Source organism: Drosophila hydei, unplaced genomic scaffold (genome assembly GCF_003285905.1).
Source record: "Drosophila hydei strain 15085-1641.00,03,60 unplaced genomic scaffold, DhydRS2 tig00008130-arrow-arrow-pilon, whole genome shotgun sequence".
In the NCBI taxonomy this organism is placed as follows: Eukaryota; Metazoa; Arthropoda; class Insecta; order Diptera; family Drosophilidae; genus Drosophila; species Drosophila hydei.
The window spans coordinates 874,129-899,482 of record NW_022045839.1 but is presented as its reverse complement, the minus strand read 5'-3'; the positions used below and the strand labels follow the sequence as shown (position 1 = coordinate 899,482).

Here is a 25,354-nt window from a genome sequence, read left to right as displayed (position 1 = left end):
CAGCACTCACACTCGTCACTTAGGCCAAGAACAATAAACAGAGTTAATAACTTATCTATTTTAAGTTACTTAGACTGATTTCTGATAGCTACTGCCACTTTCATTAGCTCTGCTGCAGAGTGGCCACTTGAACTACTTAGGTGATAATTAAATAAAAGAAGCAATATATTAAATGCCGATTACAATCGTCGTAGATACATTCCGTTTAGTGGTTTTTAAGTTAGGCTGTAAATATCACAGCAGCAGCATAAATAATAAAGGCAAATATATATAATTCACTTTAATTACATACTTGAAACTAGTGCAGGGTATATAATAGTGAGGCACTTTTAAAAATGTACTTGGATTACTAAGAATTTACTCTTTTGCCACTTACATGAGTAGAACTCATCGAAGCTTAAGAAATGGGTAAATGCTAGACATGATATCAGTGATGTGTGTGTGTGTGTGTGTGTGTGTTTGGGTTTGTTTGGATTCATTTATTTGCACTTAATAACAAAATATACCATTTTTTAAGAAGTAGGGCCTGATGCTTGCGGTACGGCCGTAATGCATTGCTAATTAGCTAATTAGGTTCCAGGCTGTCTCAGACTCCAGCATGGTATTTACTAGGTTCTCCACTGTGTTGGATCGGCCAAGTGTTTCCTCAAGACGCAGCCTCTCGCCCAGAGACCATTTACATTCAAAGATCCACGATTCCCATTCCAGGATCAATGTTTGTGTCCAGCATCCCTTCCTTGAATTGCTACACTTTATCTGCCTTGTGCTTGGGTAATCCGCGCTGCGGCCTCGGTGATCAGGTCCTCTAGAGGTACCATACAATTGAAGAACCTTAGGACACTCAAGTGTGTGTGTGTGTGTTTTTTTGTACTGCTTGTGCGTGTTCTGTTTGTGATGTATGACTGAAAGAGGCGTAGAACGGTGTCAGGGTAGTTTCTAGTCAGGCAGGCCTCTTGTTATGTAAGCAACTTCTATTGATTTTGTAAAAGGTCAGACCGTCTTTGAGGTTGTGTTCTACACACATATTTGAGCGAAGCTCACAAGGTTATGCCGTAGGCATTTAATGACAGACTTCGTTTGTTCTTAAACTTTAAATTTATTAACAATTCAGGTTAATTTTGCAAAAGTTACAATAAAAAAAGTGAGAATTCGAGATTCATTAACAATACAGAAATACGTTTGACAAGAAATAAATATAAAACCAAGTATATTCAGCTGCCAGGCGTTGCTTTAGCCGATTTCAGTGCGTGCGTCTCGAGGCGTCTACCGGGGTGTGTGACTATTATATAGTTGGGATCGGTTGCCCATCTAGTTGGCGACGTAGATTTCGAACTCCTTGTAGGCTAACTCCTCGCCGCCATAGGGTATGTAGCAGCAGCCGTGCGACGGCTGCACCTTGCCCACTGTGACGGTGCCGTCGTGGGTAGCGCGGCCGATGAAGAGGGGCTCGCCCTCGGATGTCTCGCCGGCTGGGAAGGCATTGGGTGGAATGTTGCCGGCTTCGACGGGCAGCCAATTGCCGCCGGCGGCGCAGAGCACCTCGTACTCATTGTGGCCATGCTCGCCGCCGCCCCAGGCGATGTAGGTCACGCCATGGGATGGATGCAGCTTGCCGGGAATGAGATCGCCCTCGTGGCGGGCGCGCGCTATGTACAGCTGCTCGCTGCTATCGAAGCCACCTTGCAGAGCATTTGGTGGCACTTCGCCATTGGCGGCTGCCACCCAGCAACCAGGGCCGCTGCAAGTGGGCTGTGTGAAGCCTAAGACCGGTGCCGAGGGTGCGGCTTCTGTGGAAGTGCAATGATCAAATTGGATTAAAATTCCACTTGAGGGCAGGTGAGTGCTCTTACCGTCTATCAGCCAGGTACCACTGGCACCCCAGCCTGTGCAAATGCCAACAAAGTTCACTGGAAACAGGGAGCCGGCATCGTAGGACAAGAATGCCGCAGCATCGCCCTCGTGTCCAACGGTGATGACGTTGTCATACCAACGCACCCAGAAGCCGCGGAATTCGCCAGCGTCCAAGATGCCAGGAGTTGGCACCTCGGCAACCTCGGGCTTTTGGCCATCTTTGCGAATGACGGACTTGCTATTCTCCCAGCCGCCCAAGAAGATCTCGTAAATGGGCGGGCTGACCTGGGGGCCAGAGGTGAGCGCCAAGTGAGCATCCTTGGCCGAACGCACCTTGAAGGTAAAGACACCAGCGCTGGCCGTAAAGAATTGGTATTCCAATTTATCAGGTGTGTTCACTTCTGCAAAACAACAAGAAATATATATTTTTAAATTACCAAGCATCTATATATATATAAAAATATATATGTATTAAATGGAAAGATTCCAAAATCAGACAAGATTTTTAATTGGAAACAGAAATAGAGCAGCAGGCAAATGAAATTGCTTTACAGGGCATATGTCAAAAATGTGAAAATATGAAAAAAAATTTATAAAAAATGATTAGAATATTAATTTAATATTAATTTAAGAATTTATTTAATAAGCAATCATTGCAGAAGTATCTGTACAGGGTATCTGCTAGTCGTTGACCCGTGTTGTTGTCTATGTTGTTTGTTGAATCTGTTGTTATTTAGAAGAGCAGCGAAACGACGCATTTGATTCGCATGATGTCATTTCGAATGGTGCCGGTGCCGCGGAGCATTCTCTCGACCTCACCGATGAATCATTGAGAGAGCTCAGCTCTAGATTGAAGCCCGTCCGCCCGCTCCGTGTGGATCGGGCACATTAAAGGTTTGTTTAGTGGAACATTTTGTGTGAGAAAACTGATGAGGCAATCTATATGTCTGTAGCCGTCTTTGCATATAGTTTAAAAAGCTGTTCACAGTCAAAAGTATCTATAAGTATATACATATATACATATATATATATATATATGTATAGTCAGTTGTATATGTTTGTGGCACGAAGAATGTTTGAGCAAAATTTCACATCACAGCGAATGACATCATTTGCCTGCAGCGCGAGGTCAAGCTAAAGACAATTTTTTGCTATTATTGATTATTGTCGAAGTTCAAGGCTTCGTTAAGATAGCTGGGTATATAGCCGAATAATATAATGTTTACAACTCGAATATTTCAACTAGAAGAGGGCCATGAATTCTTTAGCTGCTTAACACCTTTTTAGCATATTTTAAAGTCAATTGAGTTTTAGACCTTAGAGGTTCGGTCTTTCAAATGAAGTCGGACGTAACCTTTTACCGCTTTTTCTTAACTGTGATTTGGGGCAATGCCCCTATAAAAAAAAAACTATAGGAAACTGACGAATATTGAGAACTGTTAACACACACAAAAATTTCTTCGTTTCTCTTTTAGTTTTATTGGACATATGCCAAAAAAGCAACTTGACAGAGACTGAGAGACACAGATAGCGTGAGAGGTATCACAGCCGGCATAATAAACAGCAATTCCACTGGTCAGACCGCAAAAAATTTATATGTTTTGAGGTCAATCTATTATGCGTATTCAATTATCCATTGAAATCACTCCAACTAGAACTAACGCACGACTCACCAATTGGCATGATTGCTTCTTATTTGATTAGACGTTGTGCGCTGATTGAGATTCTAATTCAAACTGACTTAGCGAACGATTTCACATGCGAGGTAAACACCTGCTTAGCCACACGCTCAGAGAGAGAGAGAGAGAGAGGAACATGACAAAAGCTCAGAGAGTCTCCACGCGAGCTTTTTTGTTTTGCAAAGTACAGTAACAATGCGAACATGCCCTGGATCAGGCGTCACGAGGGTGAGGGGATCATTGTCTATTGAATGCTGGTCAGACTGTACCTAATTACATACATTTCAAACCTCTCCCAGTTCGCACACATAAGCTTACTGTTCCGTTTGCTATGCCAAAAGGCAGTAAATCAAATACTTTAACCATTTTTGGGGCAACGCACAAGAATAATCAATTTCGTCGTGGAGTGACCATATTCAATTCTATTTCTTTGAATATTTTTTTGGTATTTTAATAGTATTTTTAGAGCGGAAATCGAAGTCTTATTTAATGAAGTCAATTTTATCGTAGGGTGACCATATCACATCAAAAGTTGTTTTCTTTTATTAATTTTTGGTATATTCATAGTATTTAAATCATTAAGTAAATGTAGGTAAGGAATAATACTTATTTTAAGAACATTTTATAACTACGCTAAAGTAATTAGTGAATCGTTGCAGTTCTTATATTGGGTTATTTTTAGACATTCACAGCTATAGTATATATATATTTCTAACTTGCTCAATTAGCATGGCTTTAAAAAGCCATAGACAAATGGCTATACCTATAGCTAGAGTATTAACAATATTGTAAGTCACAAGGTAAGAAGAATACATATTTATATTGAAATTTCTAGATGTATCTGTACTGTTGCTCATATTCAAATATATGGAGACAAACATGTTTACAAGTTGAAGTTATTGAAAAGCTTGAGCCAATTGGAAGCTTTTGCTTCTTAAGCTACGTATATAAGTTAAATTAATATGTCGTCACATGTCGGTTTTATTATATTTGTCATGCAAAGCACTAAGCCGAGAGAGACGTCATCAATGTGGCACGCAAGCGAGCTACATATATATAATAAAGCTATAAATAACTGTTTCAATAACTTATTCAATTCATGCCTTGATTTTATGTCATTCAATTCTTATTTGATTTGCAATATTTATTTTAAGAGATGTCTAAGCACTGGAAGACTTTTAAAAAATAAATTTACAGAAAAAAATAAAATATTAATGATTAACAATATTTTGAAAAAATTTTGAAAAAGCTTAAAGAAATATTTTTGATGCGTTATAATTAAACATATAGAGCTAATGATAAATCTTGATAAATCTTCTTAGTTCTTAAAACTAGCTAAAGTAAAGGAAATTTGAGTTTCCGAATTGCATTGATGAATCTTACTTACAAGTTAGCTCAAAATATTCAATACTCCAATGCCAAGCACATAATATCTACAGGTATTTTTTGGTTACTCCAACATTATGATGCCCAAATGTCATCATGGAATACTAGTGCTACGTAGCCCAGCCAAGGTTGTTTCGGCTGACTCACAAATTCGCATAGTTCTGTTATGGTGATCTGTATATGAATACATAGACATATGCATTTATATAGATACTGACACACATACATATTTTTGTTCACTCGTAATGCTCAGCAGTTACCATTTATACAGGGTGTGCCAACACTGATTCTAGGTAGATCGTTTGCTACTTGTCGAATTGCCTTATAGTATTTGATATCTGCCGAACATAACAATAACACACATAACATGTAAACAAGATGTATAAAATATCAGCTCTGTATAGTAATTTTAACACATTATCAAATTTACGCTTGACAGGAATATACGACTAGAAAGTACTCTTACCTTTTGCTATTCTGTTTTTAAATCTCATTGGTTGAGATTAAATAAATACTATGCTATATATATATATCAGTATATCCAGCAATGACTGGATGGTTCTGAATTGCAGTGGCAACAACAAGGATATACGGAGTATCGTATTGCATACCTCGCAAGCATTTTGTGCAGGGTATCGACAAGTAGTTTACTTAAAGTTTCGTATCCAATGTTTGTTTTACATAAATTCTGTATAATAGAAAACAGTTAAAGTACAGTAAGCACAAAGTGTAATGAAATTGATACGCTTTGCTATAGTTTTATAAGTCATATAAACAAATACAATGGAATTCCACACACACTGTTCCTTTTAAAAAAATTTCAGTTTAAAAAATGTTACACACAATACGTACTTTAACTGGAGTTAGCGAATAATCTGAACTAGCAAGGTTTCTGTACCTGGAATTTATTTATATATATACTACTTTATTTGCTCTGCTGCTTTATTTATTCAAACGTAACGAACACAGCATAATTTTAGGCAGTATTTTTAATGGAACCTGAGACTGTCAGGAATAACACTGGCGAACAGAACTTGATGACGATAATTCGAGAGAAGTTTAATGTACTTTTATATCTGGGTATGTTTGTATATTTATATATATGTAGTTACATATATGCAGGGACTTACGCATGCTTACGAATGTTTGCAGTAAGAAATAAGAACGAATATTTTTGGATGATTGAATTTGAAAGTTTACTTTATCGAATGCTTACTGTATTTGGCTAACTGCAGCTGAAAGCATTTCAATCTACCGTTATCCCTTTATCTTTATGCTTTAGCTTTAATTTTCTGTTCTCTGTTTTCCAGCTGTGGATTTCAGTCTTGATTCGTTCGTTTGTCAGTAATCGCGCATGCGTAAAGGCTTTGCTATGTATTTAGGTACTAATGCATATTTATAAGGAATAAATAATTGTGATAATATGAATTTAGTTAAGCGGAAGGCAATGTATAATAGTCGATTCAGTTGAAACACCTAGACTTTGGCTACTGTGTGATCTATGACTCTAGTAGCATTTGCCGTGCTGAGGCACAGATTTTTTAGAATATTTAAATATTTAGAATTATAAAAATAACAAAGTATTCTAATTTTTAAGAAGAAAGCGTACAATGAATGAAAGTGCAGGGTTCAGGGTGTCTCCTAGTCATACACACCCTTCTGGAGCACTCTTACTTTTTGACGCTTACTACTGCAATATAAAGTTACGAGAATGCAATATGAGAGATGTGATGAATGGCTTTATCTAAATTATGGCTATTAGAGAATGAACAAACGAATCCACATATATTTGCATTTGCATATGCATATGTTGACAGTCAAGAAACTCCTCTAAAGTCAACTGCATTCGTATAAACTCAAGTAAACATACTCGTTTAGCCAATTAAGGCGTAGACCCATCTGTCAACAAGTTAATTACATTTTATTGCACTTTCCACTGTTTTTATACCCTGAAAAGTGGGAAATCAGGGTATAATGGTTTGATGTAAATGTATGTAACAGGCAAAAAGAGGCGTGGAACACAAAGCATATATATTCTTAATTCAGGCAGCGCCAAGCGCACGCATTTTTCACATACGGTCAACTGCGCCTCGTCTCTTCTATTCCAAGAATCGATATTGCGATTGAATTGTGCTTAAATGGTCAGCTGCTACCTGAGTACAAATTTGAAACGTTTTGTAAAATAAGTGCAGTCGGTGGTGTTGGTAGAGGCGGCCTCGTTACCGGCAAGTTTTAAGTTCGATACATTTTTTATCGTTTTTATATATTTTTTATATTTTAGTTATAAAGTTGGGGTGTTGGTAGAGTTGATGCGTGCTTCGAATCTCGGTGTCATAATGTGGGTTATTATGTGTTTTTTTAGTACTCGACACAAATTATTAAATAACTAATAAAAAAAACAGATAGGACTGGGATGAGAATATCTCCTAGTCGGGCACCCCGACTAGCGCTGTCTTACTTATTTGTATTTATTGCTACTGCTCAATTTGCATCGCTTTGCAGTTGTTTACTTAACCATTTTATATACACGTTTCTATCATCTTAACTGGAACTCACCTATGGTCTACTGTGCCATAGTCAAGGTAATTGTAATTAAATATTATCTTATAAAATAATGAATTATTATACTTATCGTTTTTTTATACTCTGAAAATGGTTTTGCAAACATGTATGTAAGATTTAGTTTCTTTATTATCGATAAAAATCGATTGTTTTGTTCGTGACTTCAGAACGACTGGGCCAGTTCCTGTAATGAATGCTATAATTTCTTGTTTTGAATTTTGGATACCCCTCACAAAACACATATATCAAATACTAGAAGCTAGAGCTTTGGCAAGTACAAGTAATACTATTTTTCATGGACACATCTGTATATCGTGCTCACTTGCTGACCAATTGAGCTTATCTGCTACTCAAATAGTAAGAGCGTCTTTTGTTCTAACTAAATAAATTTAGACTATTCAATTAACATTTCCGCTACTGATTCGGTTGATTAATCTGCAAATTCAAAACTGAAATATGCCAGCGTCAAGTGGACAACCGCATTCAATTTATGTTAATTCAGTTCTGTGGACTTTAGCTATTGCTACTATATGTAAATGCTTATGCCCTCTCTCTGCTGAAAGAATGCTCACATCATTTTGAGCAATAAAGAGTTGCAGTTGCAAAAAATAGTTTTCAAGAGCTAAAGCTCTTTTTCTCTACATATATATTTGAATATTTCAAATCATGTCATATACACGTATACAAAGCTACATTTGGACCCATATGCACGCATATACATACATACATATATAAATAAACGAGTCCCCCACAAGAAGCAATCGGATATTCCAGGAAAAAAAATAGTTTAAGCTCGATAAGCTTACACAATTGATCGATTGTTTTTTTTTTTTTTTTGATTTTGATTTTTGATAAATTTAAGTTGAACTTTTGAGGCACTCGTTTATATTACGGTATTACCTATGCATAAGCACCCAAACGCGAAGGTCATTTTCTTCACAAATTAGTATTCATTTTGAATTGGCTGAAACGTGCTTATTTATAGAGTTCGCAATTTTCACTCATTGTTTTGGAAACCTGTTCGCCATTAGCGGCTGTGTAGAGAGCTAACCAAGGCAAGGGCACCTTGAAACCAAGCCAATCCGAATATCTACCAACAGTACAAGTACATATGTGTAAATCTGTATGTCTATTTATACACTCTGCTTTCTGTTAAAATTGTCATATTGTTAAATATTCTGTTTGGATAAATTCTCGACAAAATGCCAATTTCATTACAAGTTCATGCTACCTCTACCGGCTGACTATGTGTGGAGTCGCTTGGTGTATGGCTATATATATATATATATATATATATATATATATATATATGTATATATAACTTGTCAGCTGTTTGCTCTGCGCTTGGCTCTCTACTCTCTGCTCTCTCACACAAAGATATGTGCACCCGCTCGTTGACAGGGTATATGGCGCTTATACTGCAAATACCAGAAGTGATTTATTTTACTCGTATAACACGTATTTATAAACATCCTTTGCCTTTGTAAAATTATTAAAAGCAAATGAAAGCGAACTAATTGCTAACACATTCAATCATTCTTAATTTGATATTTGCTCAAGCAAGTATAGTACAAAAGCAAAGGGTATGGTAAAGTCGAGAACCACAACGAAGTTTTTATCATACCAATACTTCTGTCTCTTGCTTTGCTGGTATGGTTGCCGCTTTGGTGCGCTCAAACTGAATCTGTGAACTTACATACATACATGTGCTCAACTGTGATGCAAAACTAACTCTTACATGGCGATCGGCATTAGTCTGGCTGGCAGCGTTTTGTCAGAGGGTCGTACGCGATTCATACGCAAAGCAACTATTGCTTGAAACTATTTTTGTAATGATAAGACAAACCAGTGTTGTGTGATAAAAAATAAAGTACGTTCGTAGCCGAGTCAGAATTGAAGTGCTCGGCGAAAAAATCACAAAAAAAAAAAACAAAAAATCAATATTAATAGAATACAAACGTTTCTGGTATAAAGCACGCCGCGTGGCATTGCTTTCCCTACAAAGTGCCAACAGTACCATTTCAATTTCACAATTCCGCTTCACGAGGACCTCAGCCAGCTGGAACACAAAATGAATGCCAACGGGTAAGTGCCAAATTTCATTTGCGTGTGCATTTATATTCGCAAGTTGCATAATTTTTGAATCCGGACGAATAGAAGAAGAAACAAGAAATCGCATAATGTCTGTTAGTTAGACGGTGCTTTCACTTTCCACTGTTCTGCGAAAAGCTTTACAAAACAGCTGTGCTTCGACATTATACGTACACAATTTTATCCACACGTATATATGAGTGTGTGTGTTGTTGTTTTTGACTTATAAATACGCTGTGTCTGTTTACCGTTTGCCATTCTGTTTTGCTGCCAAATACACATTTGTCTCTTTCGTTTGACTCTCGTTGTTTGTCCGTTTGTTGTTGTTGCTATCCTTGTTTAGCGCATTCTTTATTATTGTCCACAAGTATCACGAGATCGATGCAGTAATCACAAATCTGTAATTAGCCAGACCAATCGGAGTCTCTTTTTAAATTACTAGCAGCTTGAGCAGCTTTTTCTTCTCTTATTTTATTTTATATTCTGAAAAAATGTAACAGTTAAAGGTTAAGCAGCTGTTTAATGTGAACTAAATATACAATGTAAGGTAGAAAATTAAATTGTGTTCAAAATCAAGCTGAGGCGCATTTTCAGACGTGACTAAAAACTACAGGTAATATAATTATTTATTGGGTCTAAAATGCAGTAGCAATACAATAGTACTTATAAAGTAGTTAAGCACGCGTTGCCGAGCCCCGAGGGCACGCATGCATATGTATGCGAGTATGTCTAGATGTATGTATGTAAATAAGGTTCTCAATGGCGACTTTGCAGTTGCTGTTTTGCTTTTTGCTGTTGTAACCTTTGAAACAATCATTTCAGTCGATCAATATAACTGAATGTCAGGAACTTATAGTAAATAGGGTGTAATTTGGTTATTTGATAAACAATTGACCAATAAATGTAGTAATCCTTTACAATGCGTACATATGTATACATGCATATATTCATTATCAGTCCTGTCGACTCAGCTATGTCTAATGCCTAATGTCTATATGCGCCCATAGGGCTCTCTGAATTGCAAAAGCTAAAGACTTAAATTGGAATTCAATATATAATACACAAATGAAACCTAAATACAAAATTTGGAGGTTCTGGCTCTTAAGCCGTACGAAATATAATTTAATAACTGCATTTCGATTATATTTTTAATCGATAACAATAAAACGGGAATAGCTATCGAATATTTGAAACTAACTTGAACGGAATATATATGCTTTATAGGGCCTGCCACGCCTCCTTCCATTATTTCCTGATTTCCCAGTATCGCCGCCTGGCATTGCAACGAACGCCTCTACCAACACCGCCATAGCACTACTTGCGCCAGAGCGGCTTTTGCAAACTGGAGAAACGTTGGTCTTACTTAATGGAATTTAATGAAAATTTCAGCATATAATCTACATATTGTATTGTATTAGTGGAGATACAAACTTCTTCATAAATTGGCTCTGTTTCCTACTGAACTTAAATTTAAAATTAAATTTGGAGCCGGTACCCAAAATATAACAAAAATCAATATTGTAGAAAATATACATAAAAATAAATTTGGAGCCTCTAGCTCTTAAGCCGTACGAGATATAATTTAATAACTGCATGTTAATCGTGTTTTTAATCGATAACATTAAGACGGGAAAGTTATCGATTATTAGAAACTTGATATGAACCCATTGAAAATAGGAAATCCGGGAATAATGGTTTTGTTAAAATGTATGTAACAGACAGAAAGAGGTGTGGCACTCCATTCCACCTATAATATTTGGCGATTCGCCGAAGAAATTGTAAAACTTTTCTTTTCGACGTATATATATTTATATATATATACATATATATATATATATATATAATACAATTTTGAAATACAAATACAAATTTGAAAACCAATATACTCTTTTTCCTACATGAACGAGCAAAGACTGTGTTCCTTTGAAATACATATTCATTGAGTTTATTATTTTTATTCCCATTTCTTACGCTCGATAAGCATTGATATATGAGTTGGGCTTAGATGTTATAGCTCGACAAGATCAAATATTTGTTTTTCTCTGTCTCCTTAAGTTTAAACAAATCGATAATAACGATCTGTAAGCAAGCGAGAGACATTTGGAGGGTGCTCGAGTATACACACTGGGATCAGTATATTAAAGTCAGCAGAAAAGATATGAAAACAATTTCAAATTGTATTTAATTAGATGCAATCGAACTATAGATATAGTTTGATATAGTGCCAATGAACCTTTTTTTTAGCCAACTATGCAATGAGCACTTCTATAATTAGTTTAGTGTTTGGCAATGCACTTGCAACGGAACCAGTTGGACAGGTGTGCTTTTCAGCAAGGTTGGGCCACAGATGGCAAGACTGTCGATTGGTTTTAATTAAGCTAATTATTTTAGTAAACGCGAATCTGAATCAATGCGTTCGTTGAGCGCACAAGGTGACAAATTCTCAATATCCCTGTGCAAATAAGAATTTATTACATTTGATTCGGTGTGACTCAAACAACAACAGGGATTACTCTTACTGGGGTTACTCGACCTGATCGCATAAAGCATTAAAAAGCATTTATAAGCATTAAAAACGTAAGGAAACTATCGGTTCTGTTAGCTGTATAATATATAATTATCTATTACTTATCTTATCTACAAATATTCTCGTTCGTGAAGTGAAGAGAGTATATTGCTTGTAAGCTATACGTTCGTCGGGAATATCTTGCACTCAGTTGCGATCAACAATATTTTTACCTGGTAGTGCACCTTGAAATCAGTTTTTATTGTAATGATAAGAATGCACTTTGTAATTTGAAATGGGGTTAATGTTTAAAAAGTGCATTCCGTCACGTGGAATGCTTATCATAGGTCATAAAATTAATAAATACGATATTTATACGAAATGGTGGCGAAAAATCGATAGTTCCCGATCGATAGTGATCGATCTTTTTGCCTTAAGTTGTATTATCAATTTGAGTCGCTCAATCACAATTCACTTAATTTACATTCTCTTTAAAGTGATGGATCACCGTTTAAGAAACACCAAAATGAATTAATTTTCTCGCAATTTTCGATAATTTATTTCAACAGTTGTCACTGTAGTACTGTACAGTAGATCAAAAACTGTTGCATACGCTCGGGCTGCGTGTTAATTGAAACGAATGAGTTGCCAACGAAAGCCGGTTTTTATGAAACGTCAAATATGAAATAAAAAGCAGGTTGCTATGTCACTTTCAAGTATGCATGTGTTCAGCAATTCAGAAACTGTTGCATACGCTTAGGCTGGGTGTTTAATCGACAGACGGAGAAGCCAACAAAAGTTGACTGCTACGAATAATTGTGAAGTCATTGAATTAAAAATTAATTACGTTAATTATATTTTCCTGCTGTTACTACTACTACTTTTGGTATATAAGCAATACATCTTGAACTGAAAGCCTACAATAATATCTATAGATATTAAATTATATTTAGGCTTATTTACATTATTTAATTTAATTTAACATTATTTAATTAAATTTGCATTTATGGTGATCGCCATGCCCAGCAAATAAATACTATGCAAATGACTGTATACGTGGAAATAGATAAATCGAAATGCACTCAAATGTCGACTAATTGGACAGCAGGTTTTAAATCAAATGGTAGACACGATCTGCGCTCATAAAACATTTCCCAGCCGCTCGCTAGGGTGCCTGAATGTGATGCTGAGACGGTGCAGCCATGGCGTATACGTAATGTAAAGTGCGCACAAACTACTTGCGCAAAATCGTTTGTTTGCGCAAATCATTTACACAATATTGTGCAGCTTTGTTTTTCTCTCCTTTATAAAACACTTAAAACCTTTTTTTTAATCACTCAATGCTGAAATTCGCGCTAATTTATTGGAATTATAAATTCTTTGGTAAATATTTATGCTCGAGATTTATGGTCAATCAATCAATATATTGAGCAGGCACTTTGCTGTTGGTCTTGCACCTGGCTCTGTTACCCGTTGCGCGCCAAACTAACTCTACAACTGACAGACGACAAACGACAGACGTCAGCTTGGCACAGAGAAACAAATTCTAAATACTGACAACGTATACATAATAAAATATTAAGTATAATTTACTTCCACTCGTAGCATGAGCTACGTTTAGCTATCAGTCAACGCTGAATGCTGTTATCAGGCGCAAATAGCTGAGATTGAACGCAGATTCGCACAGTCTCTCAGCGAGCTAATGCTTTTGGCCAGGGCATTGCGTCAATGGGCGCCTTTAAGAAACAGTTTCTGCTCGGCGAGGGCAGCTCGATGGCTTAGCACCAGCAACAGGTTTGTGTGAACTAACTAATTATCTAACGAACTGTTCAATCAGTTATAACCACTCTTTTGATTTCAACTGATAAAGCTCACAACCTAGCCATAAAATAACACACTTAAAATTCAGGGGTCTTATCAAACTATATATACATCTGTTTACTTATCTGTGTGCTCAGTTCCATCTAATTTATAATCAGCGATAATTTTATCATTAATTGAGTCGTAAATAATTGGCAAATAAATTATTGTTTTGATAACCTTTTGATCAGTGAAAGGGCGCAATAAACAGCTGTATATTATCTGATTAACATATACTATATCATTTGTCAAGGTCAAAGTGTTTCTAGGTTTGGGCTTGGAAAATAGTTTCATAATTATTATCATAATCGGGTATTGGGAACAAAATCCTAACTGAACTTAACTCAACTTCTTCCCACTGCTGAGCAACCAACTGTGCGAATTGTTTAAACAATAACAACTGTGCAAATCTATCTATAAAGTCGCGCTGAATTAATGGAAATATAAAAACTTTAATAACTGCAATTAACGTAAAGAGCGCAGTGAAACAAAAACTCTATAGAAAATAAATAACCCAATTAAATTCTAATTTTCCAAGCACTTTTTGTTTTATGTTTTACTGCTTACTGTTTACTGTTATTTCTGGCCACAATAATACAACAATATACAGGGTGGGCATAGCATGCCTACAAGCGAGGGCAGATCGATTGAAAAAGCACTTCTCGAATGGATTATATATACATTTTTTAATGGAGTTAAATACGATTAAGTATCCATTCAAAGTAAAATATTATATAAACTTGATTAATAGCTGGAATGATCAATAATATATATATTATATTATTATTTCCTGTCACGACTTTGAATGTCTTAAACAAGTTAATTTGCTTTAGTCGAGACGACTCGACTGCGAGATACCCTGAACCCTGCCAAGCGCTAATAGTCCCATCATTCAACGCTCGCTTTATGCATACTTTTCAAGCAACCCATGCACACGCATGCGCTCGCGCTCGCTCTCTGCCGACTGCGCATGAGCTGTAGACTCCAGACAGCATGGCCCTTACTGTAGGAATTTAATTGTTGAATAACTTTTTTTCTAGAGGTATTTAATGAAATTTTCAGGGCCTTCGGATGTTTTTATTTGCCAAGGCACATGTCTCTAGAGGGGTATGGGGTATATATCCTAAATCGGAAATATACAAAGTCGCTGTATTCATTACAGGGACCTGCATAATTAATTTGAAGTCTCCAACATCTACAGTATTCAAGCTACGCTTAAAGAATGAAACAATATGATCGATTGTTATCGATAATAAAGAAATGATATGAGTTATCAGAAAAGAAAATAAACTTCTACAGGGTATGTTAGACGCGAGCATAGATTTCAAATTTCAAGTTTCTAGCTGTTGGGGCTAAGGAGACGTTGAGACGTACAGACGGACCTGGCCAGATCGATTGAGCTCGTTGCCCTGATCAAGCATATGTGACTTATGGAGTTATGGAGTTATGTTACGAACGATATCACAAAGTCAATATACCCAGAATTCCCATTTTAGCAAAAGTCGAGTGTGATTGACGTCGGGCTGCTCGCTTAGCGGCTTATCGTGGAGGGACTATAGCAAAAGGGATTAAGTCGAGTTCCTTTCAATGGCAAAAGCTCTCGAAATTCCGCAATCGACGATTGAATTCAATGTCAAGTGCAGCATTTTGTTGGCTTGGGCCTCTCACTTAGCTCTTATCTAGAAGAATCGATTTCTTTGCTAACTCAGCGAAGGAATCGCTTGAAATGTGAATATGGCAAAAGATACTTTTAACCTTAACTTGAGTTCAGATTTGGGTTCATGTTTGAAAACCAGTTAATTCACCTGTGTGCGATTATGCGCACCTGAATAGGAAGCGAGCTGAATATCATTTTTGTTGCAAATACTTCAGTTGAAGATAAGCTGCAATCACTTCATACGCTTTATAGATAGTGTACATATTATATATACTTTAAATATACTATGCAGATATATATATATTATATATAATAATCTTATATAAAATCTCGAGTGTGTTTACTTTGCTTTCATGTCCTTGAATTGTTATTTTGCTTTCCACTTCACATTTTGCAATTCTTGAACCTTGTTTCGGATCTCGTGTATCTCGTCTATATCTAAGGCTAATTAGTTTATTCGAACAATCAACTCACTATTCAAATGACGTCCTTGAACCGAAGCATTTCGCGTGTTTTGCAGTTAATTAAAACGTGCCTCTTGGACCCATTTTTTGGAACGAGTTTTTTCTACTTCGAGTTCTTCTAACTCGAAATTCTGTCAGAGTTTTGTTTTCTTCTTCTTCTTCTGTTGCTTTTCGATTTCAGTTTAAGCCAGTTGAACTATTGGTCATGCGTAAAAAGACGTCACAGCTGTTAAGCCATTCACAAATTCAGTTAGCACTGCCAATTGCTGGAACGAAATGCCACGAAAAAATTAAATAAAATATACTCTAATAAATATATGATCCGAATTAACACTATACGTTTTATATTGTTAGCAAATTGACAAAAAAAAAAAAAAAAAAACAACACGTTTTGTTGTTGAATGTCTTTCTCTTTGTGATTTAGCTGAAAGATTCAATTAGTCGGACGCCTAATGAAATTTTAATGCACATTCGTTGACCAGCTGAAACGAGTATATTAGCACTGGGGAATGCCTGTTTGGCTGCCTTACTTGTATAGTACATAGTTTTTAATACTTCTAAAATCTTGAAATTATATATATATACATATATGTATATTTACATAATTATCAAAGTTCTATACCCTGGGGGTACAACTGTATCTAGCACAGCTTGAAAACTGGAATTATCTAAAATTAACAACTAATTATTTATGTACGCCCCTTGGGGGCCTGGCAACTTGACGAAACACAAAAGTAATATAATCAATAGTTTGAGCTAGGAACTTAGATCATTGTCGAGCTACTCAACTTACGTAGACCTATCAACTATATGGTAGGTTGAAAAGTAAACTTAGATGTTTTCAACGAGAGAAAAGGTATTAAGTAGTCGTTCTTAATGGGTTTCAAATGTACTTTAATCTAATCTCTCGCTATATACATGTCATACTACCTCTGTCTATAGTATATAGAATATATATAAAAGTCAGCTCTAGTTCAGTTCTAGTCTACACCAGGTCCATCTATCTATATATACAGATGAAATGATCTCACTATAATTGCGAACAATATGAATTGCCAAATTAATTATGAGTTAACCAGAATTCCAGGCGGAATTAGTTGCCAATGTTTATATTACCTGATTTGCCGCGGAATCGGAAGTATTGTTCATGTATCTATATGAGTCTACGATAACTATTTGACAATGCTAAACACGTGCCACCTGGCGTCAATTTGTCATCGTTTATTGAAAAGTCCATTACACTCGTTTAAATATTTATTTAGTCGAAATAATGTGACGACCTTAGTTGTTTTTGGGTGTATTTTATGGTAGTCATATATATTATTGTTATTCAAATTGTAAGAGTCGAAGTCAGAGCCGGAGTGGGAGTGGGAGTGGGAGGGGGAGTCTCAAGGCAACGCTAGGCTTCCTGAGCGAGCTAATACCAACTAGAATTGTCTATAGCCATAACATATCTATATAATCCGATTCATAATTAGATAAGTGCATATGGTAAAAGTCAAAGCGTGAACCAGATATCGAATCAGAGCTCACGATTTCTCAGTTGTGACGTGTGTTCCTTGTATTATGTGAAAAATTGAATGCATTAAACTTTAATTAAACTTTTGATGCCATTTACTAGAGACAATGATATAGCAGTCTATCTCCCTCTTTCTCTGACTCTCTCCCTCTCCCCTAGCGGAAAATAATTGCACAACTGTTCTTATATACCAATTTGTAATGTGAAATAAAGTATCTTTTGTTTCCGAATGTCACAATAGATACACTGACAGAGTGCGAGAGACAGAGAGAGACCGATAGAGAGAGAGAGAGAGAGAGAGAGAGACAGAGAGAGCAACAGAGAGGGACTCTCCTCAGGCATAGTATAATTGCTTGAGACTGGAAATTGAATAAGTACTACGTACTTAGATTTGACCGAACGATTTGAAAAATACGTATAACTAACTGTATATATAATATATGCACTCTGGCCAAGTGAATATTAACTAAATGCGATAAATCACTAAAAGTGTGACATGCGACAGGCGACATGCGATTCTTCCAAAGAATTTCCCGGTCAATGATCAGATCCCGAAATGTATACACATATGGCATGCAAATGAAGATTCTCTCACTGAGATCTGGTCTTTCTCTTTTTGTTATGACGTCGGACTGCCACACGAACGGACGGATAGACGGACGGACTAACAGACTAGTACGTGTGCAGCAAATCAGTTCAATTAAGACTTGTTGCCCGTCTACTCAATCAGACTCACGCGTACATCCGTAACTCTGCGGCGTAATTTTTGAATGTATTCTTTTATTTGCTGGGCTATTTAATCCAAAGTATTTATAGCTTAAATAGCTCTATACGTAATTTCCCCTGATATAAATAACAAACCTGCTCCTAACCGCATTTCCCAATATACATATGTAAATAATAATGGGAAAAACAAGTAACATTGTTTGAGTCTAGGGACTGCTCGACTAGAAGATACCCGGAGCACTCCTTGCTAATGTGGAATTGACAGAAGATATCATTTATTGTATTTTCTATATGCATATCTATGTGTAAATATCAGACAGACAGCTGTACTAGCTGGTATATCTAGTATATTTATAAAAAAAAACATTACATACGTTGGGGATTTTCCAGTTGTCTTCAGTATCAGTATTTCTGTAAATGGAATAGGGTTAATTATTTGGATTTGTGTGTTGCTGATTTGATTCCCATTTACATAGGCCTCAATCTCCAAATTGTTGTTTTCAATTTAGAGTTCTTATCAGCCAAGTGGCCATATCGTATAGTCATACATATGGATGTGTAAGCCTATGTGGTTCGGCTTACAGTTACAGCAAAGTCTGCTTAGAGTAGATAATAAAAAGCTCAGCGTAGCCCCAGACATATATATATATATATGGGTCAATTCGATTCTACATACAAATGAGGGATAAGAAAAAGCCTCAAGAACTGAAAGTCCTGAATATTTGAGTCTTCCGGAGACAATAAATCCAGCAATACAAATTATAATGTTTGTTGTTTGAGCATATGACTAAAATTATTTGTCTCTAGATAACTAGAATTATAATATAATATTTCTATTTACTTTGTCATGTCATACGCAGAACAGTTTTATAGCTGTTTTGTATAGATAACATTATATTATAGGGTATTTTTTGTTATACTGGAGTATTGAAGTGTTAAGCATCTATTGTATACTATATGCTTGAGCCATAAAAAACTTACTTTATATACAGAGCGCACTTAGACAAAACGAAAAATAGAAAAACAATAATATTAAAGTTAATAAATTATTTGCAATTTTCAAGCTTGACCCGGTTAGATCTAGACTGCCTCAGCAATCTACTAGATATATATAAATACAAAAACGTGACTTAAATATTCAAAATATTAAGCTAAAGTATGATTGATGCTCGAAAGTTAAGTTTTCACAGTAATTTCGAAACCTATGTATAGGCTATACGAAATGACTTTTAACACAGCCAAAATTTACTATAAGCTTTTTATAATCTCAGCTTGTAACAAATTTGTCAACCGGTTGACGGATTTTCCATATCTTAACTTTAAAATAAAATTCCAAATGGTAATTTTGATTCCAAATGGTAGCTATTGAACCAGCTCAATACGAGCTGTACGTTGATCAAAAGCCAGTCGCTTAACCAAGTAATTATAGTTTGCATCTAGAAACAACAAAAAAATATCGAATCATTTGTACTTATCAATTATAGTCTCATAACAAAATGGTATATATATATGTATATATATGTATTTTTAATCATTTTGTTAGTAGAGTATGTATGTCAATTGATAATACGCCCATATTTTGTGAAACACATATGGAAATGTGACTGCAGACAAGTTCATTGGCTTATTTTTCTAAGCAGTTGAAGGTTGTTGAGCACTATTTAGTATATGTATAAGTTACGCCAAAAGTCCCAGTATTAAAATCCTTATTATGCGGGTACTCAAAAGGCGCAAACACACAGGCATACATATGCACAATTAAATGAGCGACATAAGAGAGAAAATAAATACGAACAATACAGCAAAATGTAGGAGCTAACGGTTAAATTGAAATACGGTACATACGCTCAGATGATTTATAAATAGAATAGCCGCCCGACGCCCTCCATCAGCATTAACATGTGCACTTTACTCGTGCTTACGCTTACGTTCGCAGTCGTGTGCCACGATCTCGCTGGCAACGTCGTCGGCGTTCGGCAATTTATTTTATAAAATAAAAACGGCCGAAACAGTTAGAAGTATTCTTGCACTGGTGCGGCGCAGGTTGTGTCTGGGTCGTTGAAAAGTGCGAAAAGTGCAACTCGTTCGACCGTTGAGAATTGAAGTGATTAGGGAACTACACTTAAAATATAATCAACAATTATTTTAATTAGAATTATTACAAATTTCAATTTGCGGCTACGTTCGTAAGGTTACTTTTATAGCGCTGTAAATGTGATAAATTGTAAATATAAATAAGTATTTCTCAGTGTGTGGCTATAAAGTTGGTAGTTATTAGTCAAGAGTTTACAACAAAGCAAAAGGAGATAAGAGTATAAAGATACATAGCAGTTCCTTAAAAAATGATCAACATAAATGTGCTCTATCCAATAATCCTTTGCTGCTGCCTGGCGGCTGTGCCGCAGGTGCGAGCAAAGCATCTGCCGGAATATGTAGCAGAAAGTGCTAATGCCATTGACAAAGAAGTCGAAACCTACAATTTTACCTCCTGGTAAGTAATGAGACTTTGAAAAGCGTTCGTTCACTTTATGGCCTGCCCGTGCGTAATATACGAATAACAATCCCTATCTATACGGTTTTTATTAACGTACAAGTGTATACATACGTATATGTATATACCTGCTTGGTAGATTACTTGTTTAATACACCTGTGTTAGCTTGAGTCGAACCGGTTCACAGTTGTCAAACTGAAACTCAAATCTGCATCATATTATAGTAAACGCGAGATCAATAAACGTGACTGATTATATCGAAATCGTGCAACCAAAGTGAACCCGATAGCCGAACCTATCGGCCAGGTGTTGCACTTAACTCGTTAGCGCTGAAAGTCTAATTGCTTAATTAAGAGAGAGAAAGAAAAAAGTATTTACACTAATTTATGATGTCAGTTGTCAGGTCCACTGAAGTCGTTATGGACGCAGCTTTGCTTAATGTGTTTTGTTTTTCAGATGCATTCAGTGTTCAGCTTTTAGATCGATTTTGCTTAAGTAGAAGACGGCAGTACGAGAAGTAGTTTTCATATTAAAAATAATATTAATGTTTGAGATAAAAAACTTGGATTCAAGTAGAATTAAATAGGTATACAGAATTTGTTCCTCAATAGATTTAATGTATACATTTATTTTTGAGCATACAAAAAAGACAGAAATCGAAATAAAATTTTGCAAAAATCTTAAATACAAAATTAATGAATTTGTGAATGTATAAATATAGAATTATAATGTTAAGCTTAAGTTAAGATCAAGTGTTAATCAAGTGAATTTTGATGAAACCCGTTTAATAAAAAAATTGAATTAATAATGCAACTTTTTAAGGAATTTTGAAAATGAAAAATCTGTAAAAAATGCACATTTTCAATATATGAAAGATCTGAATGTATTTCGCATTTCGTTTTTAGCCAAATATATTGCTATGGGCCGCTGCTGCACACGGTTCAAATGGCGAAGCTGTTTCCCGACTCGAAGACTTTTGTGGACATGAAGCTGAAGGCATCGCCCGAGAAGACAATGGAGCTATTTGAGGCATTCATGGCCTCGAAGAACAATGCACCCACCAATGATGAAATACGGAAATTTGTTAATGTACGAAAGCGACGGGAAGTCAATATTTGCGCACATCTCAATTGATGGAATTTTTCGGAATTTTCAGGATAATTTTGGAGATAAGGGCACTGAGCTGGAGGTGTGGTCACCAACAGACTGGGTCGAGAATCCTGCCTTTTTAAATCTGGTGAACGATCCAGATCTTAAGCAATGGGGCATGGACCTGAATAACATCTGGAAGGAGCTGGGCCGTAAGATGAAGGACGATGTGCACAAGAATCCGGAATATTACTCCATTATACCCGTGCCCAATCCGGTTATTGTGCCCGGTGGTCGCTTTATCGAGTTCTACTACTGGGACTCTTACTGGATCATCCGTGGTCTGCTATACTGCGAGATGAGGAATACGGCCCGTGGCATGATCGAGAATCTGATGTCCATTGTGCAACGTATTGGATTCATACCGAACGGCGGTCGCGTCTACTACTGGGGTCGTTCCCAGCCTCCGCTACTGGCGGGCATGGTCAAGTCCTACGTTGATTTCACCAAGGATGATCGGTTTGCCATCAATGCGCTGGAGATACTGGAGCACGAGTTCGAATACTTCATTAACAATCACAGCGTGCAGGCCAAAGGACACGATCTAGCCGTCTACAGAGACTCGTCGAAGGGACCACGCCCCGAATCCTATAGTGAGGACGTCGAGACAGCTGAGAGCTTCCACACCGATGAGGCTAAGGAAGATCACTATAGCGAACTGAAGTCGGCTGCCGAATCAGGCATGGACTTCAGCTCTCGTTGGTACATCAACGAAAACGGCACAAATATTGGAAACCTCTCAGACGCCAAGACCCGTTCCATTGTCCCTGTCGATCTGAATGCAATTCTTTACTGGAACGCCAAGATTATTGCCGAATTCCATGCAAAGGCTGGCAACGTCGATAAGATGGCAGAGTACGAGACCAAGGCGCAGAAAATCAAGGAGGTAGCTAATCGAAAGTTATTCCATATAGATATCTTTCTTTATATAGATATATATTCCCTTCTCTATCATGTGTTTTGCAGGCAATTCAGGCGGTTTTGTGGAACGAGGAGGCCGGCTGCTGGCTGGACTACGATTTGATCAACGAGAAGCCACGTGACTACTTTGTGACCTCCAACCTTGCCCCGCTGTGGGTCAAGGCGTACAATATTTCCGACACTGACAAAATATCGGCATCTGTGCTGAGCTATATTGAAAAGAACAAACTGGACACATTCCCAGGCGGCGTACCAAATACGCTCTACCACACTGGTGAACAGTGGGACTTCCCGAATGTGTGGGCGCCTCTGCAGTATATTGTTATCGAGGGTCTAGATAATATCGGCACTCCCGAGGCCCAGAAGCTTTCGAAAAGCTGGGGCCATCGCTGGGTCAAATCCAATTTTGCGGCATATCGCGATTCGCGTGCCATGTTCGAAAAGGTAGAGCAGAGTCGACTATATGTAGTGTCCGATTAACAGGGATTCTCTTCTGTTTCAGTACGATGCGGAAAAGTTTGGCGGACATGGCGGCGGTGGTGAATACGGCGTACAGAAGGGCTTTGGCTGGACCAACGGCGTCATCATCGAGTGGCTGGCGAAATACGGACACGAGATTTCGCTGAGCAATACGGGCGCTGCAGGTGAAAACGCGAAATAGAGAAACAACTTTCACCACGCACCTCGACACGAGCAATTGTTAAACGTTAAACATGAATTCATGAACCAAGCATCGGCCTTGTCTTCGCCTCCGTTGTTACAGCTGTTTCTCTGGCCACAGAGAAGCATGCATACTTTTAGAATTAGATTGAATCTCGCAGAGCTCAAATAGTTGTTAACTCAAAATATTTATGTTTATAAGATCTACTCTTCAGAAAAGAGTGGGGATCATGAAAGCGCGTGTATCGTCCCATTGCCCATCAATAGGTTAAGCTCAGCTCTCTGTCTCTCTCGCACAGTCACTCTCTTCTTCTGTGTCTATAACTAATGTCTGTAACGGAACAATCAACTTAGATTCGACGACGAATCGGCTTGCACAATCACCAAGAGAGGATTGATGACCAGATCCAGCTTCAGATCCAGCCAGAGCAGCATTCAAGATTACACACATATACTACACACACACACGCACACACACACACACTGAATCTCTTTCTTTTTAAATAAATATATTATATATCGCTATTCATTTGTCTTCAACTTTGCGTTCGCACTTGTCTCGTCTCGTCGCGCCTCGCATCGCATCGCATCGTATCGCATCTTTATCTGTCGTTGTCGCTTAACGCCAAATTTTTAACGTAAGTGTCTCAAGTATCATTTGTCGTTTATACCTCACTGTATTTGTTTTTTAATGTAGGCGCACGCATAACACAGTTGCTTAAACAAACCACAAAAAAAAAAAAAAATTTTTAATTCGAAGATCTTCACAGTAGTCTAACCTAGCATGATATATATTATATAGACCCCACCAGCCTCAAATCTGTTTTTTTTTAGTATAATTTTTAATCACAATTTTCTCGCTATATTTTATACAGGTCCCAACAGTCGATTCGTCAGCCTATTGGGCGTAACGGCTATAGCGTTAATAGGTGCCTTTGCGGGTCGTTTCATCTGGTGAGGTGAGTTAGGTGTCTGCCCATTTGTGATTTCAGAGAAGCAATTTTCAATCACATTTACCTTTAGTTCTCATTTCAGATTCAATGACTCTGTGTGCCACTGCTCTATGAAAATGTGATTCCCTCCCAGCATTTCTGTGTGCTTGTGTGTATGTGAGAGACTCTATGTTTCTAATTAGATAAAAAGCATTTTCAATTTGTACGCGCAGATTGCAGTATTAGATATAAAACAATACACAGTTAACATTATTATTAGATAAAGTGAGTGTAGATACAGGAATTATAAGGAGCATGCCCCACATGATACAACATAATATACTGAAAACATGAAGACAATAATGACACAATAATGGACACAAATTAATGCTAATAATGCATGCATGCGTTGACAATATTTCCTCGTAATCCCTTCGAAGACAAGTGTTACTAAATGAACACAATTTGATATATTTTTGAAATTGTTTGTTGTTAACAAAAATTGCCAAATTGTTTGCTCTTGAATCGTTTTGAAATAAAAGGAAACACAAATACCTGTTGCATGAACATCTGTTATGTTAATTAACAAATGTCAATATTTTTCAACTTTTCAGGCGGACTTGGTTCAAATAATTCAGAGCCAGCATACGTGTCAAGTGTACATAGGTTGTTTTTTATTTTTATATTTATATTGTTGCTTTGCTTGCGTTCAGAATTCAATAATTGGAAACTTATCTACAAAATAGCTAACACGACATAATTAGTAGACTTTAAACTAGAGGATTGAGTTACATGCACATTTATATTTATATATATGTATACAATATAAATAATTTGAAATCGTAACGCTCTTTTGCGATTGGATATGACTCGGTTCAATTAGACAAGGACACAAACTA

General features: G+C 36.8%; 2 protein-coding genes across 6 annotated transcripts; one reads left to right on the top strand and one right to left on the bottom strand.

The window, feature by feature from the left end:
* Window positions 1–1,126: 1,126 nt before the first annotated feature.
* LOC111600065 (C3 and PZP-like alpha-2-macroglobulin domain-containing protein 8) lies at window positions 1,127–3,534 on the bottom strand. Its single transcript, XM_023315995.2, has 3 exons — window positions 3,525–3,534; window positions 1,851–2,252; window positions 1,127–1,787 (listed from the first exon to the last, which is right to left on the bottom strand). The coding sequence occupies exons 1-3, from the start codon at window positions 3,532–3,534 to the stop codon at window positions 1,309–1,311; spliced, it is 891 nt and encodes a 296-aa protein (XP_023171763.2). The 3' UTR covers window positions 1,127–1,308.
* Window positions 3,535–9,233: 5,699 nt separating this feature from the next.
* LOC111600146 (trehalase) lies at window positions 9,234–25,162 on the top strand. Of its 5 annotated transcripts, none has more exons than XM_023316127.2 (7): window positions 9,234–9,563; window positions 21,699–21,882; window positions 21,950–22,828; window positions 22,909–23,307; window positions 23,366–23,507; window positions 24,399–24,477; window positions 25,070–25,162. In XM_023316127.2, the coding sequence occupies exons 1-7, from the start codon at window positions 9,550–9,552 to the stop codon at window positions 25,086–25,088; spliced, it is 1,716 nt and encodes a 571-aa protein (XP_023171895.1). In that variant the 5' UTR covers window positions 9,234–9,549; the 3' UTR covers window positions 25,089–25,162. The 5 variants fall into 5 exon arrangements, with proteins under 5 accessions (XP_023171895.1, XP_023171894.1, XP_023171891.1 ...); XM_023316126.2 differs by lacking the exon at window positions 9,234–9,563 and adding an exon at window positions 13,852–13,869; XM_023316123.2 differs by lacking the exon at window positions 9,234–9,563 and adding an exon at window positions 20,375–20,792.
* The last annotated feature ends 192 nt before the right edge of the window (window positions 25,163–25,354 follow it).